This window comes from Magallana gigas, chromosome 8 (assembly GCF_963853765.1).
Source record: "Magallana gigas chromosome 8, xbMagGiga1.1, whole genome shotgun sequence".
NCBI lineage: Eukaryota > Metazoa > Mollusca > Bivalvia > Ostreida > Ostreidae > Magallana > Magallana gigas.
Window position 1 is genome coordinate 30142400 of NC_088860.1, and position 27232 is coordinate 30169631.

General features: G+C 35.8%; 1 protein-coding gene across 2 annotated transcripts in view; it reads right to left on the bottom strand.

The window, feature by feature from the left end:
* Positions 1-2442: 2442 nt before the first annotated feature.
* Positions 2443-27232, bottom strand: part of LOC105320702 (uncharacterized) — a 38273-nt gene continuing 13483 nt past the window's right edge. The window contains exons 19-53 of one of the 2 annotated variants that reach the window (XM_066069204.1): positions 26857-27201; positions 25969-26322; positions 25443-25787; positions 24919-25275; positions 24402-24746; positions 23513-23866; positions 22987-23331; positions 22463-22819; positions 21946-22290; positions 21058-21411; positions 20532-20876; positions 20008-20364; positions 19491-19835; positions 18605-18958; positions 18079-18423; positions 17555-17911; positions 17033-17377; positions 16149-16502; positions 15622-15966; positions 15098-15454; positions 14581-14925; positions 13693-14046; positions 13166-13510; positions 12642-12998; positions 12126-12470; positions 11239-11592; positions 10712-11056; positions 10188-10544; positions 9671-10015; positions 8784-9137; positions 8257-8601; positions 7733-8089; positions 7216-7560; positions 3942-4295; positions 2443-3722 (exon numbers count right to left, since the gene is read on the bottom strand). In XM_066069204.1, the coding sequence (XP_065925276.1) occupies positions 3367-3722; positions 3942-4295; positions 7216-7560; positions 7733-8089; positions 8257-8601; positions 8784-9137; positions 9671-10015; positions 10188-10544; positions 10712-11056; positions 11239-11592; positions 12126-12470; positions 12642-12998; positions 13166-13510; positions 13693-14046; positions 14581-14925; positions 15098-15454; positions 15622-15966; positions 16149-16502; positions 17033-17377; positions 17555-17911; positions 18079-18423; positions 18605-18958; positions 19491-19835; positions 20008-20364; positions 20532-20876; positions 21058-21411; positions 21946-22290; positions 22463-22819; positions 22987-23331; positions 23513-23866; positions 24402-24746; positions 24919-25275; positions 25443-25787; positions 25969-26322; positions 26857-27201 (12263 nt within the window). In that variant the 3' untranslated portion in view covers positions 2443-3366. The remainder of the gene's footprint in view (positions 3723-3941; positions 4296-7215; positions 7561-7732; positions 8090-8256; positions 8602-8783; positions 9138-9670; positions 10016-10187; positions 10545-10711; positions 11057-11238; positions 11593-12125; positions 12471-12641; positions 12999-13165; positions 13511-13692; positions 14047-14580; positions 14926-15097; positions 15455-15621; positions 15967-16148; positions 16503-17032; positions 17378-17554; positions 17912-18078; positions 18424-18604; positions 18959-19490; positions 19836-20007; positions 20365-20531; positions 20877-21057; positions 21412-21945; positions 22291-22462; positions 22820-22986; positions 23332-23512; positions 23867-24401; positions 24747-24918; positions 25276-25442; positions 25788-25968; positions 26323-26856; positions 27202-27232) is intronic. The other variant, XM_066069205.1, reaches the window with a different exon arrangement.

Below are 27232 nucleotides of genomic sequence, written 5' to 3' on the forward strand. Positions count from 1 at the left end.
TCTTCAATCAAATGTCAAAAATTTACAACGGTCAAATTTAAGAATGTGTTCAAACATAACAAAATTACATCTTGTTCATTTTATGCAACCATAATTGCGTGAAATCAGCTAACACCTCATCAGGGATGCACTAAAATAACGATATTTCTGACACGCGGGCCTATTTGATTATTTACGGTAGTCAGTCATTCTAGGAGAGGTCAAGATGAAACATTTCACATGTAATTTATTTTTTATTTTATTAATACATTTTTTCAGTCTGCAATATCGTTTATGCACTACACTTGATGATAACGTCAAATCGCTCATGTCGTAATTTTTGCTTTATACAGGGTTACAGATATATACGGTATGTTGGTATTTAGAATATGCTACATTTATTAAAAATGTAATAAATAAATAATATTATCATTAATAAACTCATTATTGATATGATATATTTGAAATATGTAAGGACAGAAATCAAACGGCATCCATACATTTTGAAAAGGTCATTGTGATTTTTGTTACAAGGGCCCATTTTTTTTTATTCTGGCGATCATTTCAGTTGGATGAAATGATATACAATTTTAATTGTATACACCGATTTTACTTATTATAACTTGGCCTAGATACAAGTTGAGTTTTAGATAAATTGTTAATGTGTCTTCATTCCCTGGCGTATCATAGATCATGTGGGTGACGGAGTTTGGTTCATAAGTTATGATAGCACGTGTGATAAACGTCGTATTCAGAGGGCTAATTTGAATAATAATAAAAATATTTTTGTTAATAATTTTACAAATTATAACGTTTTAGGTTAAATTTAGTGATTGCAAATGATAAAAACCGCAAAAATAATTTGCAGAGAAACGCGGAATGTTTTCTTCTTATGGTGACGGAGTTCGGGTACTCGGGGATACTCGTTATGTATGCAAGCATGGGGATCTCAAGACCTTCTTTCCCAGACATAAGACTGTACTTTTCAACTTCTTTTATCCAATTTTAAATTTGTGAGCATCTCCCTCAAAAGGAGTTATCACAGATGATAGGGGCACTGAAAGTGCGGCTGTTATAGCTTTAACTTGACCAATGAAAAAATCTTTATCATCATCCTGATTTGGGACTCGGTGTCGTAGTTCACGAGTTTCATACGACCTAGCATCATGATATGTTTCGAAAGTATTTTGTTTAATCTGTTCTTTTTCTGAAGATTTTTGACCTGTCTCTTGCCCTTTGTTTTCTTACTTCTGACCCAACCCTGCAAATTGTTTTTCTAATTGCTCCATTTGATTTTTAAATTCTTTTTTATCTAACCCATCACCTGTCGCCATATTGGTTGCTTAGACAAAGTTGTGTACTTAGAGATAGCTATAAGAGACATGTAGAAATGTTTCTTACCTTATTCTGTTTTGAACTTCGCTTAATCCTGGTCACGGCACCAAGAAAGTTCATGTAAGCCTTCAACCTTTAGTTATCTCCTGGAGATGCGACTCAAGCTCAGTAACCACGAAGTCCAGTAGTTCTTTCACAAGCGGTTTTATTAAAGCGTGATCGTATAGTCAAAGTTGCAAGAATCAAAAGCAGCCCAAATCAAGAATCTCGGAATCAAAACCCAAAATACAATTCTAAATAGAAATTCTAAAATTCTCAAACTCCAAAAATTACAGATCTAGATTAAATTCAAAATCAAATTCTGTCTAACATCATTTTACAGAGGTATATATAACATTTTACTTATGATTGACAGTTCTGACCAGTTCGGCCCATCTACGATGATCATGAGTGAACATTTAGTGTTCAAATTTTAGATGAATAATTTATTTCTAAATAAAGTAACAAAACTGTCTATCAAAGAGTACAGATGCAGGATTTGAGTCTCCGAGTCCTGAGTCTCCGAGTCCCCCCACCTAGGTATGAAGCATCAATTACTCATAATACATTCATTCATACATGGCATAAAAGGTTACAAAGGTTATATAGAATATGCAATACATGACTCAATATAGAGTACCAGAGATATCGTTGCAGACACAGAATCGCCAAATCTGACACTCATTTATAAACTATTAAATTGGATATTATTATGCCCGTATTATGCACCTGGTTTCTTAACATCATTTAGGAATACTACGCAGTGCTACAAGAGTCACATAGTTCATTCTGTTAGTTATCATTATCACAATTCATTGCGCAGTACATAGGTATACATAAGTATCATATTGACCAATATGTAATACTAGCAATTCAAGGTCATAGCATGGCTATCTGTTTACATCAGCGTAATAATAGAAATCGACACCTAATATGGCGGTAGTCTTAGATAACAGGAAAAATTATGCATATTTATGAATTCACGTCAGCTTTTACTACAAAACACCCAAACAAAAAAAATACAGAAGAGAAAAAAATGAATCTGTTTTTTTATTTTTTCATTCAAAATAAATTTATATACATTCCACTTAATTTGTTTGTAAATTAAGCCTTACTATTATTTTATGTACATTAAACAATAACACTTATTTAAAAATGCATGTTACCTATTGTGTTTGATTTGTATAGGGTCCATTTGAAATGACTTGAATAATTTGAACAAAATAGTAATTTATAAAAATGAGTCGTATATCAGAACGGATGTCTAAGATTTGAACATAGCAGGCAAAAAATAGGAAGGATGTTCATAAATTTTAAGCTTTTGTTACAATCTATGTAAACAAGTCCCGAACTTATTATTACTTTGATTTGCTTGTCAGCAGTCCTTTGCTACATACACTCACTCCTCCTCGAAATAAGACAAACAAGTCACTCCAGGAAAAAAATCTAGATAAATTTCGATTTCCAATTGTTCATTAATGGGGCATGGTCACGATTTTTTCAAAACATATTGTTTCGTTTTAAATGTTTCTAATGCTTAAGTAAGGTATTTTTAATAGTCAACCAAAATTTGAAAGTCAGTCAAGATATGGACGAGATACAAGAGCTTACAGTTATTTGTAATGTAAACAAAGCTTATGTCATGTTTTTGTTTACATTTTGAATGTTGAAATGAAAAAGAAAAAATCTCAAACGAATGTGGCAAACACCAGGAACTGGTTATTTATGTTCAAAAGTAATAATAAAAAAAAAACTTTTACCGGCATGTTAACCAATGTAAATTAAAAAAATCGGCCCTCTATCTTGCTTATTACTCTATGACTGACACTCAAATTTTAGTTCATCAATATATATGCGTTACTAAAGCACTGTAAACAATAAAAATACAGAAATTAATTTCCCAAAAATTGTAAACTGATAAGCAGATCATATATTAACACATTACAATTCGTTCATTATTAAATTATTCAGCGATTTTTTTTAAATTCTGTAATGTAACATATTTGATTTATGTTATGTAATTATGTTTGCCACTACAAATTTGAATTCTGTTATATAACTTTGACCAGTAACTGCATCATTTGCTAAACAACCTACCCAGCTGAATTTTTCCAGAAAATCATCAAGTTTGCTAAATACAGTTCGTACAGTCGGATAACAGCCGATTTTGTTATCAGAATCGACGATTGTTTGTGAATTTGTTTTTTCAGCAAATGAATAAACCGTTGATCCATTAAATAACTTTCCAATTAAAGACAATACGGTAGTGCTTGGATTCATATTTGCAGTACAGTTTACTGTCTCATTAATAATGCCATAATAAACGTTTGATGAAGGCATCGTCTCAACATTCAAGTTTGAAGGTGGTACTGAAATAAAACGCAAAGGAAATGTAATCACAAATTCACGTTAGACGTTATAAACATGTAATCAAAAAATTCAAGTAGAGCTCTACAATCCAACACTATTATGGTAACAGGTAAGACTGATAACTAATTAGAAGTTTTAATTACCATATAAAAAGTGGTCATATTACACGAAAATTAAAGAAATCATCGACTCAAATTGCAAAGGCAGTGTGCACTTACTCTCCAAAATTAATGTACTGTTTGCAGCCGTGGTAGAAATTGATGTGTCCAGTAGTTGAATGTCACAAGAATAGGTTTGATTCAGTTCACAAACCCCCGAGCCTGGACTTATATCAAAAGACACAGTCACGTTGATATAGTCCTCGCTTATAGTCACTGACCCGTTGATTCTAGCGTTCTTCGATTCTACTTCTCCATCTTTTGACACATTCAGGAGTAATACAGAGCCAGATGTATTTTGCTGTAGAATGTTAACGGTGGACCATGCGTATCCTCTGTAATGTACGGAACATGTCAATTCTGAAGTATTGTCCAATCTTGCATACAGTGTCATCGGTATCATTTCCACAAACACTAAAAAGCAAAAAATGAAAACATTTCTGAAGTAAAACCAACACAAACTTCATTCTTCCATAAACATCATAAATTATGTTATTACACAGTTCAGTAATTATTTATACATCAAAAAGAAAACAACTCAATTTTTCAAAAAGTGTACATTCGTTGTTTTCTTAATTCTGTGAATGCAATACCAAAAAAAAAAATCACAAATTGTGTCTAACTGAATAAAACATCAAAGTCCGCGAATCAGCGTGCGATATGGATCGCGATGTCATATCTCTGACTTTTTAAGCGCACACAAACCTTTAATTAATTCATTCACACATAAAAAAAACAATAATGTATACCTCTAAAACTAATTAATACGTAAGAATAAAAATTGCAAAAATAACAAATTTCAACTACTAAAAATCCAATATTATGAATTAACAATACAAAAAGAACACCAGAGTGGGTTTACGTGTAACGTATCTGACAGCGATGATATACAGCAACCATCCTCCGTTTGCAGTCAAACACAATTATATTTCAGTATTAGAAGCTTCAATTGATTGTAATATTCATCTACATGTATCGATATACAAAGATTTAAAGAAGACGGGGAACAAGATCGCGCAAATGCCCATTCGGTTCAGTCGTTAAATACAATTTCAAATTTATTTTTTTCCCAACTATATATAATTGATAATGTTATAATACAAGTTTACAAAAGCACTATTTCTAACTATGATCAGTTTTGAATATTTAACAAACGATAAAAAAAATAACTTATAAAGTTTTTGTGGTATCGAACTCACAACCTTAAAACCCTATCTCTGTAATGTTACCTAATATCTGGTGCTCTAACCAATGATTTTTCAGTCACAACAAACTTCATTGTTTAATGCTATATGCGACTTCCACCACGAATTTACGGACTATTATTTTTTTAAACATATTCAATTGTTGCGATACAAAATGGCATTTCTATAGCAAAGTGGGTGATCTCTCTACGTTTTCACTGATTGAAATCGGTTTCATTTCCTTTAAACCATATCTAGACTATGGCAAAAATATGGAGCTCAGACCCACTCTATAAAAGAACAAGAGGCCAATAGGCCTTAACGGTCACCTGAGTACCATAGCCTATACACAAAATTGTCGAGGAGTCTCATCAATGCATTTAATTGAGTTTCATTATGGAGAAGAAGATTATAATAGTAATGACATCCATCTCCCTGCCTGAAATTTTTCGATAAAGACTCTTAACCCTATAGTTTAGCACAAGACTTACAGCTCGTAACAGAATGTATGACATACTATAGAAAAAGTGCACAGTTTCCAATTAAATTGGTTATCCCAAATATGTTATCTGTCAAAATAGGTTTTATGTTTATATGTTAAACTAAAATAAGGTGGCTTGTATACTACTTATAACTTTACTATTAACAACTCTACTTGTTTATTTTAAAAAATTTAAAAAATGTTTTTTGTTTCGAATGATAAAAATACTTGCATAACTATTTTAATCATACAACTTCCTAATTACATTATATCTTAATGATTAATTACTAAATATAAACAAGATAATGAAAATAACTCCATTATGAAGAAGAAAGGGAAGATAACTCAATTAACTATGACAATCATCTTCCCTGAACTTTTTTCAAATGCTTTCACAATATCTTATTGATAACGTTGATGGACAGCTTCATTATTTTTCTTTTCTAAACATATGAATTAACTCATTTCTTTCATTGAAATTTCTAAGCAGAAAAAAATAATGAGACAAACAATTAACCCCTTCCCAGCCACAACACTTGTCTTACATGCAGGTGACATGAAATATTATTAAAGATGACAGGATAATTTTTTTCTAAATATGCAGTTAGTTTTTATTCTGTGTTCTGTGTCTGTAGAGAAGAAGATTTTTAAACATTATATGCATTAACACTATATGGATATATTGCTCCCCCCCTTTACGACGTGAACGCCTGACCCAGGGGCCATGAATTTCACAACTTAGGTAGAGGAGTTTGTGGACATTATAACCATGCATTCAGTTTTTTGGGAGTAAAAAAGAAGATTTTCTAAGATTTAATACATTTTCACTATATGACTAAACTGGCCCCAACCTAGAGCCTGAACCCCAGACCCAGGGGCCATGAATTTCACAATTAAGGTAGAAAAGTCCGTTGACATTATAACCATGTACCAGTTTTATTCAAAAATATACTGGCGAACAGAAGATTTTTTAAGATTTAATACATTTTCACTATATGGCCAAAGTGGCCCAACCTAGAGCCTGAACCCCAAACTCAGGGGCCATGAATTTCACAATTTGGTAGAGGGCTTCACGGATATCATAACTATGTATTTAGTTTTTTCCTTGTATGTGTGGGAGTAGGGAAGAAGATTTTTTTAAAATTTGGCTTTTTTTTGCATATTTGGCCCCACCCTGGCACCCCAGGGGTGGTAGAGCCATGAATTTCACAATTTGGATTCTTTCTACCATAGAAAGGCTTTATATTAAAAATGGTAACAATTCGCCTTGTAGTTTTTTAAGAGGAAGTTAAAAATGTGAAATTGTTAACGCACAACGAACAACCCACAACGCACGATACAAGACGCACGACGACGGATGAAGACAAATTGCATTAGGTCACCTGAGTGACAAAGGTGAAAGAAAAAGCATTGAAGTTCTAAAAATGACATTTTTGGAGATTTTGATATGAATACCCCAGTTTAATTCAACCTGTTCTACTCATTTAAAATATTTAAGGGTTATAAATTGATGTTGTGGTAAATATATATTGTTAACATAAATTTAGAAAGAAATTATAGGATTTGTTGATATTCAAATTTTATAATATCTTATCTATCCTCATATGGGCAGTTTAAACGCCTTATGCACCCATCTTCTTTGTTACAAACATCAACATAGGACTTTTACCTGGACGTTGCAATACTAGACGCAAACACTCTACTGTTGCATTCAGTCTCAAGGTGTTATCAACAGCCAGACATCTAAGAAGAGTACCATTGGAAGCGGTTGTAAAGTTGAAGCTATACACAATGGATATCTGATGTGTGCAATTTCCAGCAATCTCGTTATCCAAGGTTTCAATCAGAGCAAAATCAGAATCATCAGTAAGGGTTTTGTAGGAGTTTTCATTACACTGTTGTATTTCTAAACTGACGTTTGTATTGTCGTCAAATGTTGCTTTGCAACTGAATCTGTGATTTGATTCGCTGTAATAGGGATCTTGAAGAAAGAACTCTGTCACCATTGGCTGAACTGTAAACAGATAAATTACGTTTTTCATTTATAATCTTATTGAAATATCTCTTTCGATTAAATCGAGGTTGGAACTTTTCTCAAGAAACAGGCCTTTATGGAAACACAATCTATGTTTGAATTGACCAATATCTAGGGGTAAAATCAACCAAAAGGAGTCACAAAATCTCACCATGGATCGTAAGGGTTCCACTATCACTCGTTGTTTGTACAGAGTCATCCAGAAGCTCTAGGACGCAGAAATATTTCCCTTCTAAGAAACAAACCGTTGCTATCTCACTAATATTGAACACATACGAAATGTTCACAATTACATCTTTTCTAAGTAGCGTAGCATTTATCATGTTTTCAAGTCCCTGTTTTGTTTCATCATAATATACTGAGATCAGTCTCTGTGGCAACGACGACGAATTCTGAAAGTCCAGATGGATAACCTTCCATTGAAAGATACTTGTATTGGCATGACAAAACATCTCTGCAGTTGATCCAAAGAATCTTTCTTGAGATTTTGGCTCTAGTATTACTTGAACTGAAAACATAGGTCAAGATTAATCAACATTTGCATAAGATTAATGGATTATACTTTTTTAGAGCTATACAGCAACAATCACCACATGAATAAATTTTGCAGGTACAAAAAGATGAACCAAAGACAACCATTTCAAACCAATCACACAAAAATGAGTGAACCGCTACCTGAAGCTGGGGAGATGTTTGGACTGACGCAATCAGAAATGAACGAGGTCTTGAAATAGTCATCGTAAACTCTGCATCGCAATGATACGTTCATTTTGCTGTCTACAACCACGGTGTGGCTCAACATTTTCTGCACAGAACAGTTTTCGTTTTTCGGCAGAGAAACAATATCAAAATACGTGGAATTGGTGGCGTTTTCGAGAGGGATAAATGTGCTTTCGTTGACACACACTTCCAAGAACATAGGTGTATACTTGTCTATTGTGTTTGCTGTACAATTAATCCAGTCCGACAAACCATATTGATACTCAGGTTGTAGGTGTATCTGCACGTCTGTCACTGGAACTGAAATTGTCAAACATCTTTATGTAAAGCATTTTTATAATCCAAGGATATTTTGGTTCGAACAAAAACTATATAGAAAAACATTCGTATCATCTGCTGAACATCACGTCAAACAAAAGACATTATATCAAATAACAAGTTGTATCGTCATTCAAGATTAAGTCAATGCAATGTGTACTTACTCTCTAAGATCAGGGTACTATTTGCGGCAATGGTACCGATAGACGAGTCAATCAGTTGAATGTCACAGGAATAGGTTTGGTTTAGTTCACAAACCCCCAAGCCGGGACTCCCATCAAAGGAAACGGTCACGTTGATGTAGTCGTCGTCTTTCGTCACTGATCCGTTAATTCTGGTGGTTTCTGATTCTACATTTCCATTGCTGGATACATTCAAAAGCAAGAAAGAGCCGGACTTATTCTGTTGTGCGATATTGATGGAGGACCATGCGTATCCTCTGTAATGTACGGAACACCTCAATTCTGTTGTGTTGCCTAATCTTGCGAACAGGATCGTAGGTGTCATTTCCACAATCACTGAAATGCACAGAAAAGAAAGACTTTCTGTATCAACGGTAATGCAAAGTAGAGCATCTCATCCCAACAGAATATATTTCTACAGAAGTAAACACATTGAAAAAAAGAGAAAAAAACCAACAACTCTAAATTATAGTGCATGCATTCCTCTTTATTTCTGCGTTTGCAATACAAAAATAACTAACCATTCATACACTTCCAGAACAATCAAATTGGGCGGGTTTGTGCGTTATTTCGTTCGCGATGCCAACTTTCACATTTGGTTCAACTTAAACACATTCTTCAACTCATTCACACACGAACGCATCCTTTCTATCTCCCTTTTAACGCAGCTCTTGCCCAAGGAGGAAACATATCAAACAACGACCTTCAAATTTCAAACAACACTCAACTATGTAACTCTCAATATTTCGTGGGATCAGTCATTTGAGTCAATAATTGATTTAAAGGGGGTCATTTTTGTTGTACATCTATAGTCGTGTATGTGATAACATTATCAAAGGAGGATTTAACAGTCAATATAAAATATTTACCTGGACGTTGCATTACTAGACGCAAACACTCTACTGTTGCATTCAATTTCAAGGTGTTATCGACAGCCAGACATCTAAGAAGAGTACCATTGGAAGCGGTTGTAAAGTTGAAGCTATACACAATGGATATCTGATGTGTGCAATTTCCAGCAATCTCGTTATCCAAGGTTTCAATCAGAGCAAAATCAGAATCATCAGTAAGGGTTTTGTAGGAGTTTTCATTACACTGTTGTATTTCTAAACTGACGTTTGTATTGTCGTTAAATGTTGCTTTGCAACTGAATCTGTGATTTGATTCGCTGTAATAGGGATCTTGAAGAAAGAACTCTGTCACCATTGGCTGAACTGTAAACAGATAAATTACGTTTTTCATTTATAATCTTATTGAAATATCTCTTTCGATTAAATCGAGGTTGGAACTTTTCTCAAGAAACAGGCCTTTATGGAAACACAATCTATGTTTGAATTGACCAATATCTAGGGGTAAAATCAACCAAAAGGAGTCACAAAATCTCACCATGGATCGTAAGGGTTCCACTATCACTCGTTGTTTGTACAGAGTCATCCAGAAGCTCTAGGACGCAGAAATATTTCCCTTCTAAGAAACAAACCGTTGCTATCTCACTAATATTGAACACATACGAAATGTTCACAATTACATCTTTTCTAAGTAGCGTAGCATTTATCATGTTTTCAAGTCCCTGTTTTGTTTCATCATAATATACTGAGATCAGTCTCTGTGGCAACGACGACGAATTCTGAAAGTCCAGATGGATAACCTTCCATTGAAAGATACTTGTATTGGCATGACAAAACATCTCTGCAGTTGATCCAAAGAATCTTTCTTGAGATTTTGGCTCTAGTATTACTTGAACTGAAAACATAGGTCAAGATTAATCAACATTTGCATAAGATTAATGGATTATACTTTTTTAGAGCTATACAGCAACAATCACCACATGAATAAATTTTGCAGGTACAAAAAGATGAACCAAAGACAACCATTTCAAACCAATCACACTAAAATGAGTGAAGCGCTACCTGAAGCTGGGGAGATGTTTGGACTGACGCAATCAGAAATGAACGAGGTCTTGAAATAGTCATCGTAAACTCTGCATCGCAATGATACGTTCATTTTGCTGTCTACAACCACGGTGTGGCTCAACATTTTCTGCACAGAACAGTTTTCGTTTTTCGGCAGAGAAACAATATCAAAATACGTGGAATTGGTGGCGTTTTCGAGAGGGATAAATGTGCTTTCGTTGACACACACTTCCAAGAACATAGGTGTATACTTGTCTATTGTGTTTGCTGTACAATTAATCCAGTCCGACAAACCATATTGATACTCAGGTTGTAGGTGTATCTGCACGTCTGTCACTGGAACTGAAATTGTCAAACATCTTTATGTAAAGCATTTTTATAATCCAAGGATATTTTGGTTCGAACAAAAACTATATAGAAAAACATTCGTATCATCTGCTGAACATCACGTCAAACAAAAGACATTATATCAAATAACAAGTTGTATCGTCATTCAAGATTAAGTCAATGCAATGTGTACTTACTCTCTAAGATCAGGGTACTATTTGCGGCAATGGTACCGATAGACGAGTCAATCAGTTGAATGTCACAGGAATAGGTTTGGTTTAGTTCACAAACCCCCAAGCCGGGACTCCCATCAAAGGAAACGGTCACGTTGATGTAGTCGTCGTCTTTCGTCACTGATCCCTTAATTCTGGTGGTTTCTGATTCTACATTTCCATTGCTGGATACATTCAAAAGCAAGAAAGAGCCGGACTTATTCTGTTGTGCGATATTGATGGAGGACCATGCGTATCCTCTGTAATGTACGGAACACCTCAATTCTGTTGTGTTGCCTAATCTTGCGAACAGGATCGTAGGTGTCATTTCCACAATCACTGAAATGCACAGAAAAGAAAGACTTTCTGTATCAACGGTAATGCAAAGTAGAGCATCTCATCCCAACAGAATATATTTCTACAGAAGTAAACACATTGAAAAAAAGAGAAAAAAACCAACAACGCTAAATTATCGTGCATGCATTCCTCTTTATTTCTGCGTTTGCAATACAAAAATAACTAACCATTCATACACTTCCAGAACAATCAAATTTGGCGGGTTTGTGCGTTATTTCGTTCGCGATGCCAACTTTCACATTTGGTTCAACTTAAACACATTCTTCAACTCATTCACACACGAACACATCCTTTCTATCTCCCTTTTAACGCAGCTCTTGCCCAAGGAGGAAACATATCAAACAACGACCTTCAAATTTCAAACAACACTCAACTATGTAACTCTCAATATTTCGTGGGATCAGTCATTTGAGTCAATAATTGATTTAAAGGGGGTCATTTTTGTTGTACATCTATAGTCGTGTATGTGATAACATTATCAAAGGAGGATTTAACAGTCAATATAAAATATTTACCTGGACGTTGCATTACTAGACGCAAACACTCTACTGTTGCATTCAATTTCAAGGTGTTATCGACAGCCAGACATCTAAGAAGAGTACCATTGGAAGCGGTTGTAAAGTTGAAGCTATACACAATGGATATCTGATGTGTGCAATTTCCAGCAATCTCGTTATCCAAGGTTTCAATCAGAGCAAAATCAGAATCATCAGTAAGGGTTTTGTAGGAGTTTTCATTACACTGTTGTATTTCTAAACTGACGTTTGTATTGTCGTCAAATGTTGCTTTGCAACTGAATCTGTGATTTGATTCGCTGTAATAGGGATCTTGAAGAAAGAACTCTGTCACCATTGGCTGAACTGTAAACAGATAAATTACGTTTTTCATTTATAATCTTATTGAAATATCTCTTTCGATTAAATCGAGGTTGGAACTTTTCTCAAGAAACAGGCCTTTATGGAAACACAATCTATGTTTGAATTGACCAATATCTAGGAGTAAAATCAACCAAAGGAGTCACAAAATCTCACCATGGATCGTAAGGGTTCCACTATCACTCGTTGTTTGTACAGAGTCATCCAGAAGCTCTAGGACGCAGAAATATTTCCCTTCTAAGAAACAAACCGTTGCTATCTCACTAATATTGAACACATACGAAATGTTCACAATTACATCTTTTCTAAGTAGCGTAGCATTTATCATGTTTTCAAGTCCCTGTTTTGTTTCATCATAATATACTGAGATCAGTCTCTGTGGCAACGACGACGAATTCTGAAAGTCCAGATGGATAACCTTCCATTGAAAGATACTTGTATTGGCATGACAAAACATCTCTGCAGTTGATCCAAAGAATCTTTCTTGAGATTTTGGCTCTAGTATTACTTGAACTGAAAATATAGGTCAAGATTAATCAACATTTGCATAAGATTAATGGATTATACTTTTTTAGAGCTATACAGCAACAATCACCACATGAATAAATTTTGCAGGTACAAAAAGATGAACCAAAGACAACCATTTCAAACCAATCACACTAAAATGAGTGAAGCGCTACCTGAAGCTGGGGAGATGTTTGGACTGACGCAATCAGAAATGAACGAGGTCTTGAAATAGTCATCGTAAACTCTGCATCGCAATGATACGTTCATTTTGCTGTCTACAACCACGGTGTGGCTCAACATTTTCGGCACAGAACAGTTTTCGTTTTTCGGCAGAGAAACAATATCAAAATACGTGGAATTGGTGGCGTTTTCGAGAGGGATAAATGTGCTTTCGTTGACACACACTTCCAAGAACATAGGTGTATACTTGTCTATTGTGTTTGCTGTACAATTAATCCAGTCCGACAAACCATATTGATACTCAGGTTGTAGGTGTATCTGCACGTCTGTCACTGGAACTGAAATTGTCAAACATCTTTATGTAAAGCATTTTTATAATCCAAGGATATTTTGGTTCGAACAAAAACTATATAGAAAAACATTCGTATCATCTGCTGAACATCACGTCAAACAAAAGACATTATATCAAATAACAAGTTGTATCGTCATTCAAGATTAAGTCAATGCAATGTGTACTTACTCTCTAAGATCAGGGTACTATTTGCGGCAATGGTACCGATAGACGAGTCAATCAGTTGAATGTCACAGGAATAGGTTTGGTTTAGTTCACAAACCCCCAAGCCGGGACTCCCATCAAAGGAAACGGTCACGTTGATGTAGTCGTCGTCTTTCGTCACTGATCCGTTAATTCTGGTGGTTTCTGATTCTACATTTCCATTGCTGGATACATTCAAAAGCAAGAAAGAGCCGGACTTATTATATTGTGCGATATTGATGGAGGACCATGCGTATCCTCTGTAATGTACGGAACACCTCAATTCTGTTGTGTTTCCTAATCTTGCGAACAGGATCGTAGGTGTCATTTCCACAATCACTGAAATGCACAGAAAAGAAAGACTTTCTGTATCAACGGTAATGCAAAGTAGAGCATCTCATCCCAACAAAATATATTTCTACAGAAGTAAACACATTGAAAAAAAGAGAAAAAAAACCAACAACGCTAAATTATAGTGCATGCATTCCTCTTTATTTCTGCGTTTGCAATACAAAAATAACTAACCATTCATACACTTCAAGAACAATCAAATTGGGCGGTTTTGTGCGTTATTTCGTTCGCGATGCCAACTTTCACATTTGGTTCAACTTAAACACATTCTTCAACTCATTCACACACGAACGCATCCTTTCTATCTCCCTTTTAACGCAGCTCTTGCCCAAGGAGGAAACATATCAAACAACGACCTTCAAATTTCAAACAACACTCAACTATGTAACTCTCAATATTTCGTGGGATCAGTCATTTGAGTCAATAATTGATTTAAAGGGGGTCATTTTTGTTGTACATCTATAATCGTGTATGTGATAACATTATCAAAGGAGGATTTAACAGTCAATATAAAATATTTACCTGGACGTTGCATTACTAGACGCAAACACTCTACTGTTGCATTCAATTTCAAGGTGTTATCGACAGCCAGACATCTAAGAAGAGTACCATTGGAAGCGGTTGTAAAGTTGAAGCTATACACAATGGATATCTGATGTGTGCAATTTCCAGCAATCTCGTTATCCAAGGTTTCAATCAGAGCAAAATCAGAATCATCAGTAAGGGTTTTGTAGGAGTTTTCATTACACTGTTGTATTTCTAAACTGACGTTTGTATTGTCGTCAAATGTTGCTTTGCAACTGAATCTGTGATTTGATTCGCTGTAATAGGGATCTTGAAGAAAGAACTCTGTCACCATTGGCTGAACTGTAAACAGATAAATTACGTTTTTCATTTATAATCTTATTGAAATATCTCTTTCGATTAAATCGAGGTTGGAACTTTTCTCAAGAAACAGGCCTTTATGGAAACACAATCTATGTTTGAATTGACCAATATCTAGGGGTAAAATCAACCAAAAGGAGTCACAAAATCTCACCATGGATCGTAAGGGTTCCACTATCACTCGTTGTTTGTACAGAGTCATCCAGAAGCTCTAGGACGCAGAAATATTTCCCTTCTAAGAAACAAACCGTTGCTATCTCACTAATATTGAACACATACGAAATGTTCACAATTACATCTTTTCTAAGTAGCGTAGCATTTATCATGTTTTCAAGTCCCTGTTTTGTTTCATCATAATATACTGAGATCATTCTCTGTGGCAACGACGACGAATTCTGAAAGTCCAGATGGATAACCTTCCATTGAAAGATACTTGTATTGGCATGACAAAACATCTCTGCAGTTGATCCAAAGAATCTTTCTTGAGATTTTGGCTCTAGTATTACTTGAACTGAAAACATAGGTCAAGATTAATCAACATTTGCATAAGATTAATGGATTATACTTTTTTAGAGCTATACAGCAACAATCACCACATGAATAAATTTTGCAGGTACAAAAAGATGAACCAAAGACAACCATTTCAAACCAATCACACTAAAATGAGTGAAGCGCTACCTGAAGCTGGGGAGATGTTTGGACTGACGCAATCAGAAATGAACGAGGTCTTGAAATAGTCATCGTAAACTCTGCATCGCAATGATACGTTCATTTTGCTGTCTACAACCACGGTGTGGCTCAACATTTTCGGCACAGAACAGTTTTCGTTTTTCGGCAGAGAAACAATATCAAAATACGTGGAATTGGTGGCGTTTTCGAGAGGGATAAATGTGCTTTCGTTGACACACACTTCCAAGAACATAGGTGTATACTTGTCTATTGTGTTTGCTGTACAATTAATCCAGTCCGACAAACCATATTGATACTCAGGTTGTAGGTGTATCTGCACGTCTGTCACTGGAACTGAAATTGTCAAACATCTTTATGTAAAGCATTTTTATAATCCAAGGATATTTTGGTTCTAACAAAAACTATATAGAAAAACATTCGTATCATCTGCTGAACATCACGTCAAAGAAAAGACATTATATCAAATAACAAGTTGTATCGTCATTCAAGATTAAGTCAATGCAATGTGTACTTACTCTCTAAGATCAGGGTACTATTTGCGGCAATGGTGCCGATAGACGAGTCAATCAGTTGAATGTCACAGGAATAGGTTTGGTTTAGTTCACAAACCCCCGAGCCGGGACTCGCATCAAAGGAAACGGTCACGTTGATGTAGTCGTCGTCTTTCGTCACTGATCCGTTAATTCTGGTGGTTTCTGATTCTACATTTCCATTGCTGGATACATTCAAAAGCAAGAAAGAGCCGGACTTATTTTGCTGTGCGATATTGATGGAGGACCATGCGTATCCTCTGTAATGTACGGAACACTTCAATTCGGTTGTGTTTCCTAATCTTGCGTACAGAATCGTAGGTGTCATTTCCACAATCACTGAAATGCACAGAAAAGAAAGACTTTCTGTATAAACGGCAATGCAAAGTAGAGCATCTCATCCCAACAAAATATATTTCTACAAAAGTAAACACATTAAAAAAAAGAGAAAAAAACCAACAACGCTAAATTATAGTGCATGCATTCCTCTTTATTTCTGCGTTTGCAATACAAAAATAATTAACCATTCATACACTTCCAGAACAATCAAATTTGGCGGGTTTGTGCGTTATTTCGTTCGCGATGCCAACTTTCACATTTGGTTCAACTTAAACACATTCTTTAACTCATTCACACACGAACATATCCTTTCTATCTCCCTTTTAACGCAGCTCTTGCCCAAGGAGGAAACATCAAACAACGACCTTCAAATTTCAAACAACACTCAACTATGTAACTCTCAATATTTCGTGTTATCAGTCATTTGAGTCAATAATTGATTTGAAGGGGTCATTTTTGTTGTACATCCATAGTCGTGTATGTGATAACATTATCAAAGGAGGATTTAACAGTCAATATAAAATATTTACCTGGACGTTGCAATACTAGACGCAAACACTCTACTGTTGCATTCAGTTTCAAGGTGTTATCGACAGCCAGACATCTAAGAAGAGTACCATTGGAAGCGGTTGTAAAGTTGAAGCTATACACAATTGATATCTGATGTGTGCAATTTCCAGCAATCCCGTTATCCAAGGTTTCAATCAGAGCAAAATCAGAATCATCAGTAAGGGTTTTGTAGGAGTTTTCATTACACTGTTGTATTTCTAAACTGACGTTTGTATTGTCGTCAAATGTTGCTTTGCAACTGAATCTGTGATTTGATTCTCTGTAATAAGGATCTTGAAGAAAAAACTCTGTCACCATCGGCTGAACTGTAAACAGATAAATTACGTTTTAAATTACGTTTTATAATCTTATTGAAATATCTCGTTCGATTAAATCGAGGTTGGAACTTTTTCAAGAGACAAGCCTTTATGGAAACACAATCTATGTTTGAATTGACCAATATCTAGGAGTAAAATCAACCAAAAGGAGTCACAAAATTTCACCATGGATCGTAAGGGTTCCACTATCACTCGTTGTTTGTACAGAGTCATCCAGAAGCTCTAGGACGCAGAAATATTTCCCTTCTAAGAAACAAACCGTTGCTATCTCACTAATATTGAACACATACGAAATGTTCACAATTACATCTTTTCTAAGTAGCGTAGCATTTATCATGTTTTCAAGTCCCTGTTTTGTTTCATCATAATATACTGAGATCATTCTCTGTGGCAACGACAACGAATTCTGAAAGTCCAGATGGATAACCTTCCATTGAAAGATACTTGTATTGGCATGACAAAACATCTCTGCAGTTGATCCAAAGAATCTTTCTTGAGATTTTGGCTCTAGGATTACTTGAACTGAAAACAATGGTCAAGATTTATGAACAGTTGCATGAAATTAATGGATTATACTTATTTAGAGCTATACAGCAACAATCATTACATAAATAAATTTAACAGGTACAAAAAGATGCACCAAAGACAACCATTTCAAACCAATCACACAAAAATGAGTGAACCGCTACCTGAAGCTGGGGAGATGTTTGGACTGACGCAATCAGAAATGAACGAGGTCTTGAAATAGTCATCGTAAACTCTGCATCGCAATGATACGTTCATTTTGCTGTCTACAACCACGGTGTGGCTCAACATTTTCTGCACAGAACAGTTTTCGTTTTTCGGCAGAGAAACAATATCAAAATACGTGGAATTGGTGGCGTTTTCGAGAGGGTTAAATGTGCTTTCGTTGACACACACTTCCAAGAACATAGGTGTATACTTGTCTATTGTGTTTGCTGTACAATTAATCCAGTCCGACAAACCATATTGATACTCAGGTTGTAGGTGTATCTGCACGTCTGTCACTGGAACTGAAATTGTCAAACATCTTTATGTAAAGCATTTCATGATCCAAGGATATTTTGGTTCGTACAAAAACCATAAAGAGAAACATTCGTATCATCTGCTGAACATCACGTCAAACAAAAGACATTATATCAAATAACAAGTTGTATCGTCATTCAAGATTAAGTCAATGCAATGTGTACCTACTCTCTAAGATCAGGGTACTATTTGCGGCAATGGTACCGATAGACGAGTCAATCAGTTGAATGTCACAGGAATAGGTCTGATTTAGATCACAAACCCCCGAGCCGGGACTCGCATCAAATGAAACGGTCACGTTGATGTAGTCGTCGTCTTTCGTCACCGATCCGTTAATTCTGGTGGTTTTTGATTCTACATTTCCATTGCTGGATACATTCAAAAGCAAGAAAGAGCCGGACTTATTTTGCTGTGCGATATTGATAGAGGACCATGCGTATCCTCTGTAATGTACGGAACACCTCAATTCTGTTGTGTTGCCTAAACTTGCGTACAGGACCGTAGGTGTCATTTCCACAATCACTGAAATGCACAGAAAAGAAAGACTTTCTGTATAAACGACAATGCAAAGTAGAGCATCTCATCTCAACAGAATATATTTCTACAGAAGTAAACACATTGAAAAAAAAAGAAAAAAACCCAACAACGCTAAATTATAGTGCATGCATTCCTCTTTATTTCTGCGTTTGTAATAAAAAACAACTAACCATTCATACGCTTCAAGAACAATCAAATTGGGCGGGTTTGTGTGTTATTTCGTTCGCGATGCCAACTTTTACATTTGTTCAACTTAAACACATTCTTCAACTCATTAACACACCAATACATCCTTTCTATCTCCCATTTAACCCAGCTCTTGCTCAAGGAGGAAAGATAACAAACAACGACTTTCAAATTTCACACAACACTCAACTATGTAACTCTCAATATTTCGTGGGATCAGTCATTTGAGTCAATAATTGAATTAAAAGGGGTCCTTTGGGTTGTACATCTATAGTCGTGTATGTGATAACATTATCAAAGGAGGATTTAACAGTCAATATTAAATATTTACCTGGACGTTGTAATACTAAACGCAAACACTCTACTGTTGAATTCAGATTCAAGGTGTTATCGACAGCCAGACATCTAAGAAAAGTACCACTGGAAGCGGTTGTAAAGTTGAAGCTATACACAATGGATATCTGATGTGTGCAATTTCCAGCAATCCCGTTATCCAAGGTTTCAATCAGAGCAAAATCAGAATCATCAGTAAGGGTTTTGTAGGAGTTTTCATTACACTGTTGTATTTCTAAACTGACGTTTGTATTGTCGTCAAATGTTGCTTTGCAACTGAAGATGTGATTTGATTCGCTGTAATAGGAATCTTGAAGAAAGAACTCTGTCACCATTGGCTGAACTGTAAACAGATAAATTACGTTTTTCATTTATAATCTTATTGAAATATCTCTTTCGATTAAATCGAGGTTGGAACTTTTCTCAAGAGACAAGCCTTTATGGAAACACAATTTATGTTTGAATTGACCAATATCTAGGATTAAAATCAACCAAACGGAGTCACAAAATCTCACCATGGATCGTAAGGGTTCCACTATCACTCGTTGTTTGTACAGAGTCATCCAGAAGCTCTAGGACGCAGAAATATTTCCCTTCTAAGAAACAAACTGTTGCTATCTCACTAATATTGAACACATACGAAATGTTCACAATTACATCTTTTCTAAGTAGCGTAGCATTTATCATGTTTTCAAGTCCCTGTTTTGTTTCATCATAATATACTGAGATCAGTCTCTGTGGCAACGACGACGAATTCTGAAAGTCCAGATGGATAACCTTCCATTGAAAGATACTTGTATTGGCATGACAAAACATCTCTGCAGTTGATCCAAAGAATCTTTCTTGGGATTTTGGCTCTAGGATTACTTGAACTGAAAACATAGGTCAAGATTTATGAACAGTTGCATGAGATTAATGGATTATACTTATTTAGAGCTATACAGCAACAATCATTACATAAATAAATTTAGCAGGTACAAAAAGATGCACCAAAGACAACCATTTCAAACCAATCACACAAAAATGAGTGAACCGCTACCTGAAGCTGGGGAGATGTTTGGACTGACGCAATCAGAAATGAACGAGGTCTTGAAATAGTCATCGTAAACTCTGCATCGCAATGATACGTTCATTTTGCTGTCTACAACCACGGTGTGGCTCAACATTTTCTGCACAGAACAGTTTTCGTTTTTCGGCAGAGAAACAATATCAAAATACGTGGAATTGGTGGCGTTTTCGAGAGGGATAAATGTGCTTTCGTTGACACACACTTCCAAGAACATAGGTGTATACTTGTCTATTGTGTTTGCTGTACAATTAATCCAGTCCGACAAACCATATTGATACTCAGGTTGTAGGTGTATCTGCACGTCTGTCACTGGAACTGAAATTGTCAAACATCTTTATGTAAAGCATTTCATGATCCAAGGATATTTTGGTTCGAACAAAAACCAAAAAGAAAAACATTCGTATCATCTGCTGAACATCACGTCAAACAAAAGACATTATATCAAATAACAAGCTGCATCGTCATTTAAGATTAAGTCAATGCAATGTGTACCTACTCTCTAAGATCAGGGTACTATTTGCGGCAATGGTACCGATAGACGAGTCAATCAGTTGAATGTCACAGGAATAGGTCTGATTTAGATCACAAACCCCCGAGCCGGGACTCGCATCAAAGGAAACGGTCACGTTGATGTAGTCGTCGTCTTTCGTCACCGATCCGTTAATTCTGGTGGTTTTTGATTCTACATTTCCATTGCTGGATACATTCAAAAGCAAGAAAGAGCCGGACTTATTCTGTTGTGCGATATTGATGGAGGACCATGCGTATCCTCTGTAATGTACGGAACACTTCAATTCTGTTGTGTTGCCTAAACTTGCGTACAGGACCGTAGGTGTCATTTCCACAATCACTGAAATGCACAGAAAAGAAAGACTTTCTGTATAAACGACAATGCAAAGTAGAGCATCTCATCTCAACAGAATATATTTCTACAGAAGTAAACACATTTATAAAAAAAAAGAAAAAAACCCAACAACGCTAAATTATAGTGCATGCATTCCTCTTTATTTCTGCGTTTGCAATACAAAAATAACTAACCATTCATACGCTTCAAGAACAATCAAATTGGGCAGGTTTGTGCGTTATTTCGTTCGCGATGCCAACTTTTACATTTGTTCAACTTAAACACATTCTTCAACTCATTCACACACGAACACACCCTTTCTATCTCCCTTTTAACCAAGCTCTTGCTCAGGGAGGAAAGATAACAAACAACGACCTTCAAATTTCAAACAACACTTAACTATGTAACTCTCAATATTTCGTGGGATCAGTCATTTGAGTCAATAATTGATTTAAAAGGGGTCTTTTGGTTGTACATCTATAGTCGTGTATGTGATAACATTATCAAAGGAGGATTTAACAGTCAATATTAAATAATTACCTGGACGTTGTAATACTAAACGCAAACACTCTACTGTTGAATTCAGATTCAAGGTGTTATCGACAGCCAGACATCTAAGAAAAGTACCACTGGAAGCGGTTGTAAAGTTGAAGCTATACACAATGGATATCTGATGTGTGCAATTTCCAGCAATCCCGTTATCCAAGGTTTCAATCAGAGCAAAATCAGAATCGTCAGTAAGGGTTTTGTAGGAGTTTTCATTACACTGTTGTATTTCTAAACTGACGTTTGTATTGTCGTCAAATGTTGCTTTGCAACTGAAGATGTGATTTGATTCGCTGTAATAGGAATCTTGAAGAAAGAACTCTGTTACCATTGGCAGAACTGTAAACAGATAAATTACGTTTTTCATTTATAATCTTATTGAAATATCTCTTTCGATAAAATCGAGGTTGGAACTTTTCTCAAGAGACAAGCCTTTATGGAAACACAATTTATGTTTGAATTGACCAATATCTAGGATTAAAATCAACCAAACGGAGTCACAAAATCTCACCATGGATCGTAAGGGTTCCACTATCACTCGTTGTTTGTACAGAGTCATCCAGAAGCTCTAGGACGCAGAAATATTTCCCTTCTAAGAAACAAACTGTTGCTATCTCACTAATATTGAACACATACGAAATGTTCACAATTACATCTTTTCTAAGTAGCGTAGCATTTATCATGTTTTCAAGTCCCTGTTTTGTTTCATCATAATATACTGAGATCAGTCTCTGTGGCAACGACGACGAATTCTGAAAGTCCAGATGGATAACCTTCCATTGAAAGATACTTGTATTGGCATGACAAAACATCTCTGCAGTTGATCCAAAGAATCTTTCTTGGGATTTTGGCTCTAGGATTACTTGAACTGAAAACAATGGTCAAGATTTATGAACAGTTGCATGAGATTAATGGATTATACTTATTTAGAGCTATACAGCAACAATCATTACATAAATAAATTTAGCAGGTACAAAAATATGCACCAAAGACAACCATTTCAAACCAATCACACAAAAATGAGTGAACCGCTACCTGAAGCTGGGGATATGTTTGGACTGACGCAATCAGAAATGAACGAGGTCTTGAAATAGTCATCGTAAACTCTGCATCGCAATGATACGTTCATTTTGCTGTCTACAACCACGGTGTGGCTCAACATTTTCTGCACAGAACAGTTTTCGTTTTTCGGCAGAGAAACAATATCAAAATACGTGGAATTGGTGGCGTTTTCGAGAGGGATAAATGTGCTTTCGTTGAGACACACTTCCAAGAACATAGGTGTATACTTGTCTATTGTGTTTGCTGTACAATTAATCCAGTCCGACAAACCATATTGATACTCAGGTTGTAGGTGTATCTGTACGTCTGTCACTGGAACTGAAATTGTCAAACATCTTTATGTAAAGCATTTCATGATCCAAGGATATTTTGGTTCGAACAAAAACCAAAAAGAAAAGCATTCGTATCATCTGCTGAACATCACGTCAAACAAAAGACATTATATCAAATAACAAGCTGCATCGTCATTTAAGATTAAGTCAATGCAATGTGTACCTACTCTCTAAGATCAGGGTACTATTTGCGGCAATGGTACCGATAGACGAGTCAATCAGTTGAATGTCACAGGAATAGGTCTGATTTAGATCACAAACCCCCGAGCCGGGACTCGCATCAAAGGAAACGGTCACGTTGATGTAGTCGTCGTCTTTCGTCACCGATCCGTTAATTCTGGTGGTTTTTGATTCTACATTTCCATTGCTGGATACATTCAAAAGCAAGAAAGAGCCGGACTTATTCTGTTGTGCGATATTGATGGAGGACCATGCGTATCCTCTGTAATGTACGGAACACTTCAATTCTGTTGTGTTGCCTAAACTTGCGTACAGGACCGTAGGTGTCATTTCCACAATCACTGAAATGCACAGAAAAGAAAGACTTTCTGTATAAACGACAATGCAAAGTAGAGCATCTCATCTCAACAGAATATATTTCTACAGAAGTAAACACATTTATAAAAAAAAAAGAAAAAAACCCAACAACGCTAAATTATAGTGCATGCATTCCTCTTTATTTCTGCGTTTGCAATACAAAAATAACTAACCATTCATACGCTTCAAGAACAATCAAATTGGGCAGGTTTGTGCGTTATTTCGTTCGCGATGCCAACTTTTACATTTGTTCAACTTAAACACATTCTTCAACTCATTCACACACGAACACACCCTTTCTATCTCCCTTTTAACCAAGCTCTTGCTTAGGGAGGAAAGATAACAAACAACGACCTTCAAATTTCAAACAACACTTAACTATGTAACTCTCAATATTTCGTGGGATCAGTCATTTGAGTCAATAATTGATTTAAAAGGGGTCTTTTGGTTGTACATCTATAGTCGTGTATGTGATAACATTATCAAAGGAGGATTTAACAGTCAATATTAAATAATTACCTGGACGTTGTAATACTAAACGCAAACACTCTACTGTTGAATTCAGATTCAAGGTGTTATCGACAGCCAGACATCTAAGAAAAGTACCACTGGAAGCGGTTGTAAAGTTGAAGCTATACACAATGGATATCTGATGTGTGCAATTTCCAGCAATCCCGTTATCCAAGGTTTCAATCAGAGCAAAATCAGAATCGTCAGTAAGGGTTTTGTAGGAGTTTTCATTACACTGTTGTATTTCTAAACTGACGTTTGTATTGTCGTCAAATGTTGCTTTGCAACTGAAGATGTGATTTGATTCGCTGTAATAGGAATCTTGAAGAAAGAACTCTGTTACCATTGGCAGAACTGTAAACAGATAAATTACGTTTTTCATTTATAATCTTATTGAAATATCTCTTTCGATAAAATCGAGGTTGGAACTTTTCTCAAGAGACAAGCCTTTATGGAAACACAATTTATGTTTGAATTGACCAATATCTAGGAGTAAAATCAACCAAACGGAGTCACAAAATCTCACCATGGATCGTAAGGGTTCCACTATCACTCGTTGTTTGTACAGAGTCATCCAGAGGCTCTAGGACGCAGAAATATTTCCCTTCTAAGAAACAAACCGTTGCTATCTCACTAATATTGAACACATACGAAATGTTCACAATTACATCTTTTCTAAGTAGCGTAGCATTTATCATGTTTTCAAGTCCCTGTTTTGTTTCATCATAATATACTGAGATCAGTCTCTGTGGCAACGACGACGAATTCTGAAAGTCCAGATGGATAACCTTCCATTGAAAGATACTTGTATTGGCATGACAAAACATCTCTGCAGTTGATCCAAAGAATCTTTCTTGAGATTTTGGCTCTAGTATTACTTGAACTGAAAACATAGGTCAAGATTTATGAACAGTTGCATGAGATTAATGGATTATACTTATTTAGAGCTATACAGCAACAATCATTACATAAATAAATTTAACAGGTACAAAAAGATGCACCAAAGACAACCATTTCAAACCAATCACACAAAAATGAGTGAACCGCTACCTGAAGCTGGGGAGATGTTTGGACTGACGCAATCAGAAATGAACGAGGTCTTGAAATAGTCATCGTAAACTCTGCATCGCAATGATACGTTCATTTTGCTGTCTACAACCACGGTGTGGCTCAACATTTTCTGCACAGAACAGTTTTCGTTTTTCGGCAGAGAAACAATATCAAAATACGTGGAATTGGTGGCGTTTTCGAGAGGGATAAATGTGCTTTCGTTGAGACACACTTCCAAGAACATAGGTGTATACTTGTCTATTGTGTTTGCTGTACAATTAATCCAGTCCGACAAACCATATTGATACTCAGGTTGTAGGTGTATCTGCACGTCTGTCACTGGAACTGAAATTGTCAAACATCTTTATGTAAAGCATTTCATGATCCAAGGATATTTTGGTTCGAACAAAAACCAAAAAGAAAAACATTCGTATCATCTGCTGAACATCACGTCAAACAAAAGACATTATATCAAATAACAAGCTGCATCGTCATTTAAGATTAAGTCAATGCAATGTGTACCTACTCTCTAAGATCAGGGTACTATTTGCGGCAATGGTACCGATAGACGAGTCAATCAGTTGAATGTCACAGGAATAGGTCTGATTTAGATCACAAACCCCCGAGCCGGGACTCGCATCAAAGGAAACGGTCACGTTGATGTAGTCGTCGTCTTTCGTCACCGATCCGTTAATTCTGGTGGTTTTTGATTCTACATTTCCATTGCTGGATACATTCAAAAGCAAGAAAGAGCCGGACTTATTCTGTTGTGCGATATTGATGGAGGACCATGCGTATCCTCTGTAATGTACGGAACACTTCAATTCTGTTGTGTTGCCTAAACTTGCGTACAGGACCGTAGGTGTCATTTCCACAATCACTGAAATGCACAGAAAAGAAAGACTTTCTGTATAAACGACAATGCAAAGTAGAGCATCTCATCTCAACAGAATATATTTCTACAGAAGTAAACACATTTATAAAAAAAAAAGAAAAAACCCAACAACGCTAAATTATAGTGCATGCATTCCTCTTTATTTCTGCGTTTGCAATACAAAAATAACTAACCATTCATACGCTTCAAGAACAATCAAATTGGGCAGGTTTGTGCGTTATTTCGTTCGCGATGCCAACTTTTACATTTGTTCATCTTAAACACATTCTTCAACTCATTCACACACGAACACACCCTTTCTATCTCCCTTTTAACCAAGCTCTTGCTCAGGGAGGAAAGATAACAAACAACGACCTTCAAATTTCAAACAACACTTAACTATGTAACTCTCAATATTTCGTGGGATCAGTCATTTGAGTCAATAATTGATTTAAAGGGGGTCTTTTGGTTGTACATCTATAGTCGTGTATGTGATAACATTATCAAAGGAGGATTTAACAGTCAATATTAAATAATTACCTGGACGTTGTAATACTAAACGCAAACACTCTACTGTTGAATTCAGATTCAAGGTGTTATCGACAGCCAGACATCTAAGAAAAGTACCACTGGAAGCGGTTGTAAAGTTGAAGCTATACACAATGGATATCTGATGTGTGCAATTTCCAGCAATCCCGTTATCCAAGGTTTCAATCAGAGCAAAATCAGAATCGTCAGTAAGGGTTTTGTAGGAGTTTTCATTACACTGTTGTATTTCTAAACTGACGTTTGTATTGTCGTCAAATGTTGCTTTGCAACTGAAGATGTGATTTGATTCGCTGTAATAGGAATCTTGAAGAAAGAACTCTGTTACCATTGGCAGAACTGTAAACAGATAAATTACGTTTTTCATTTA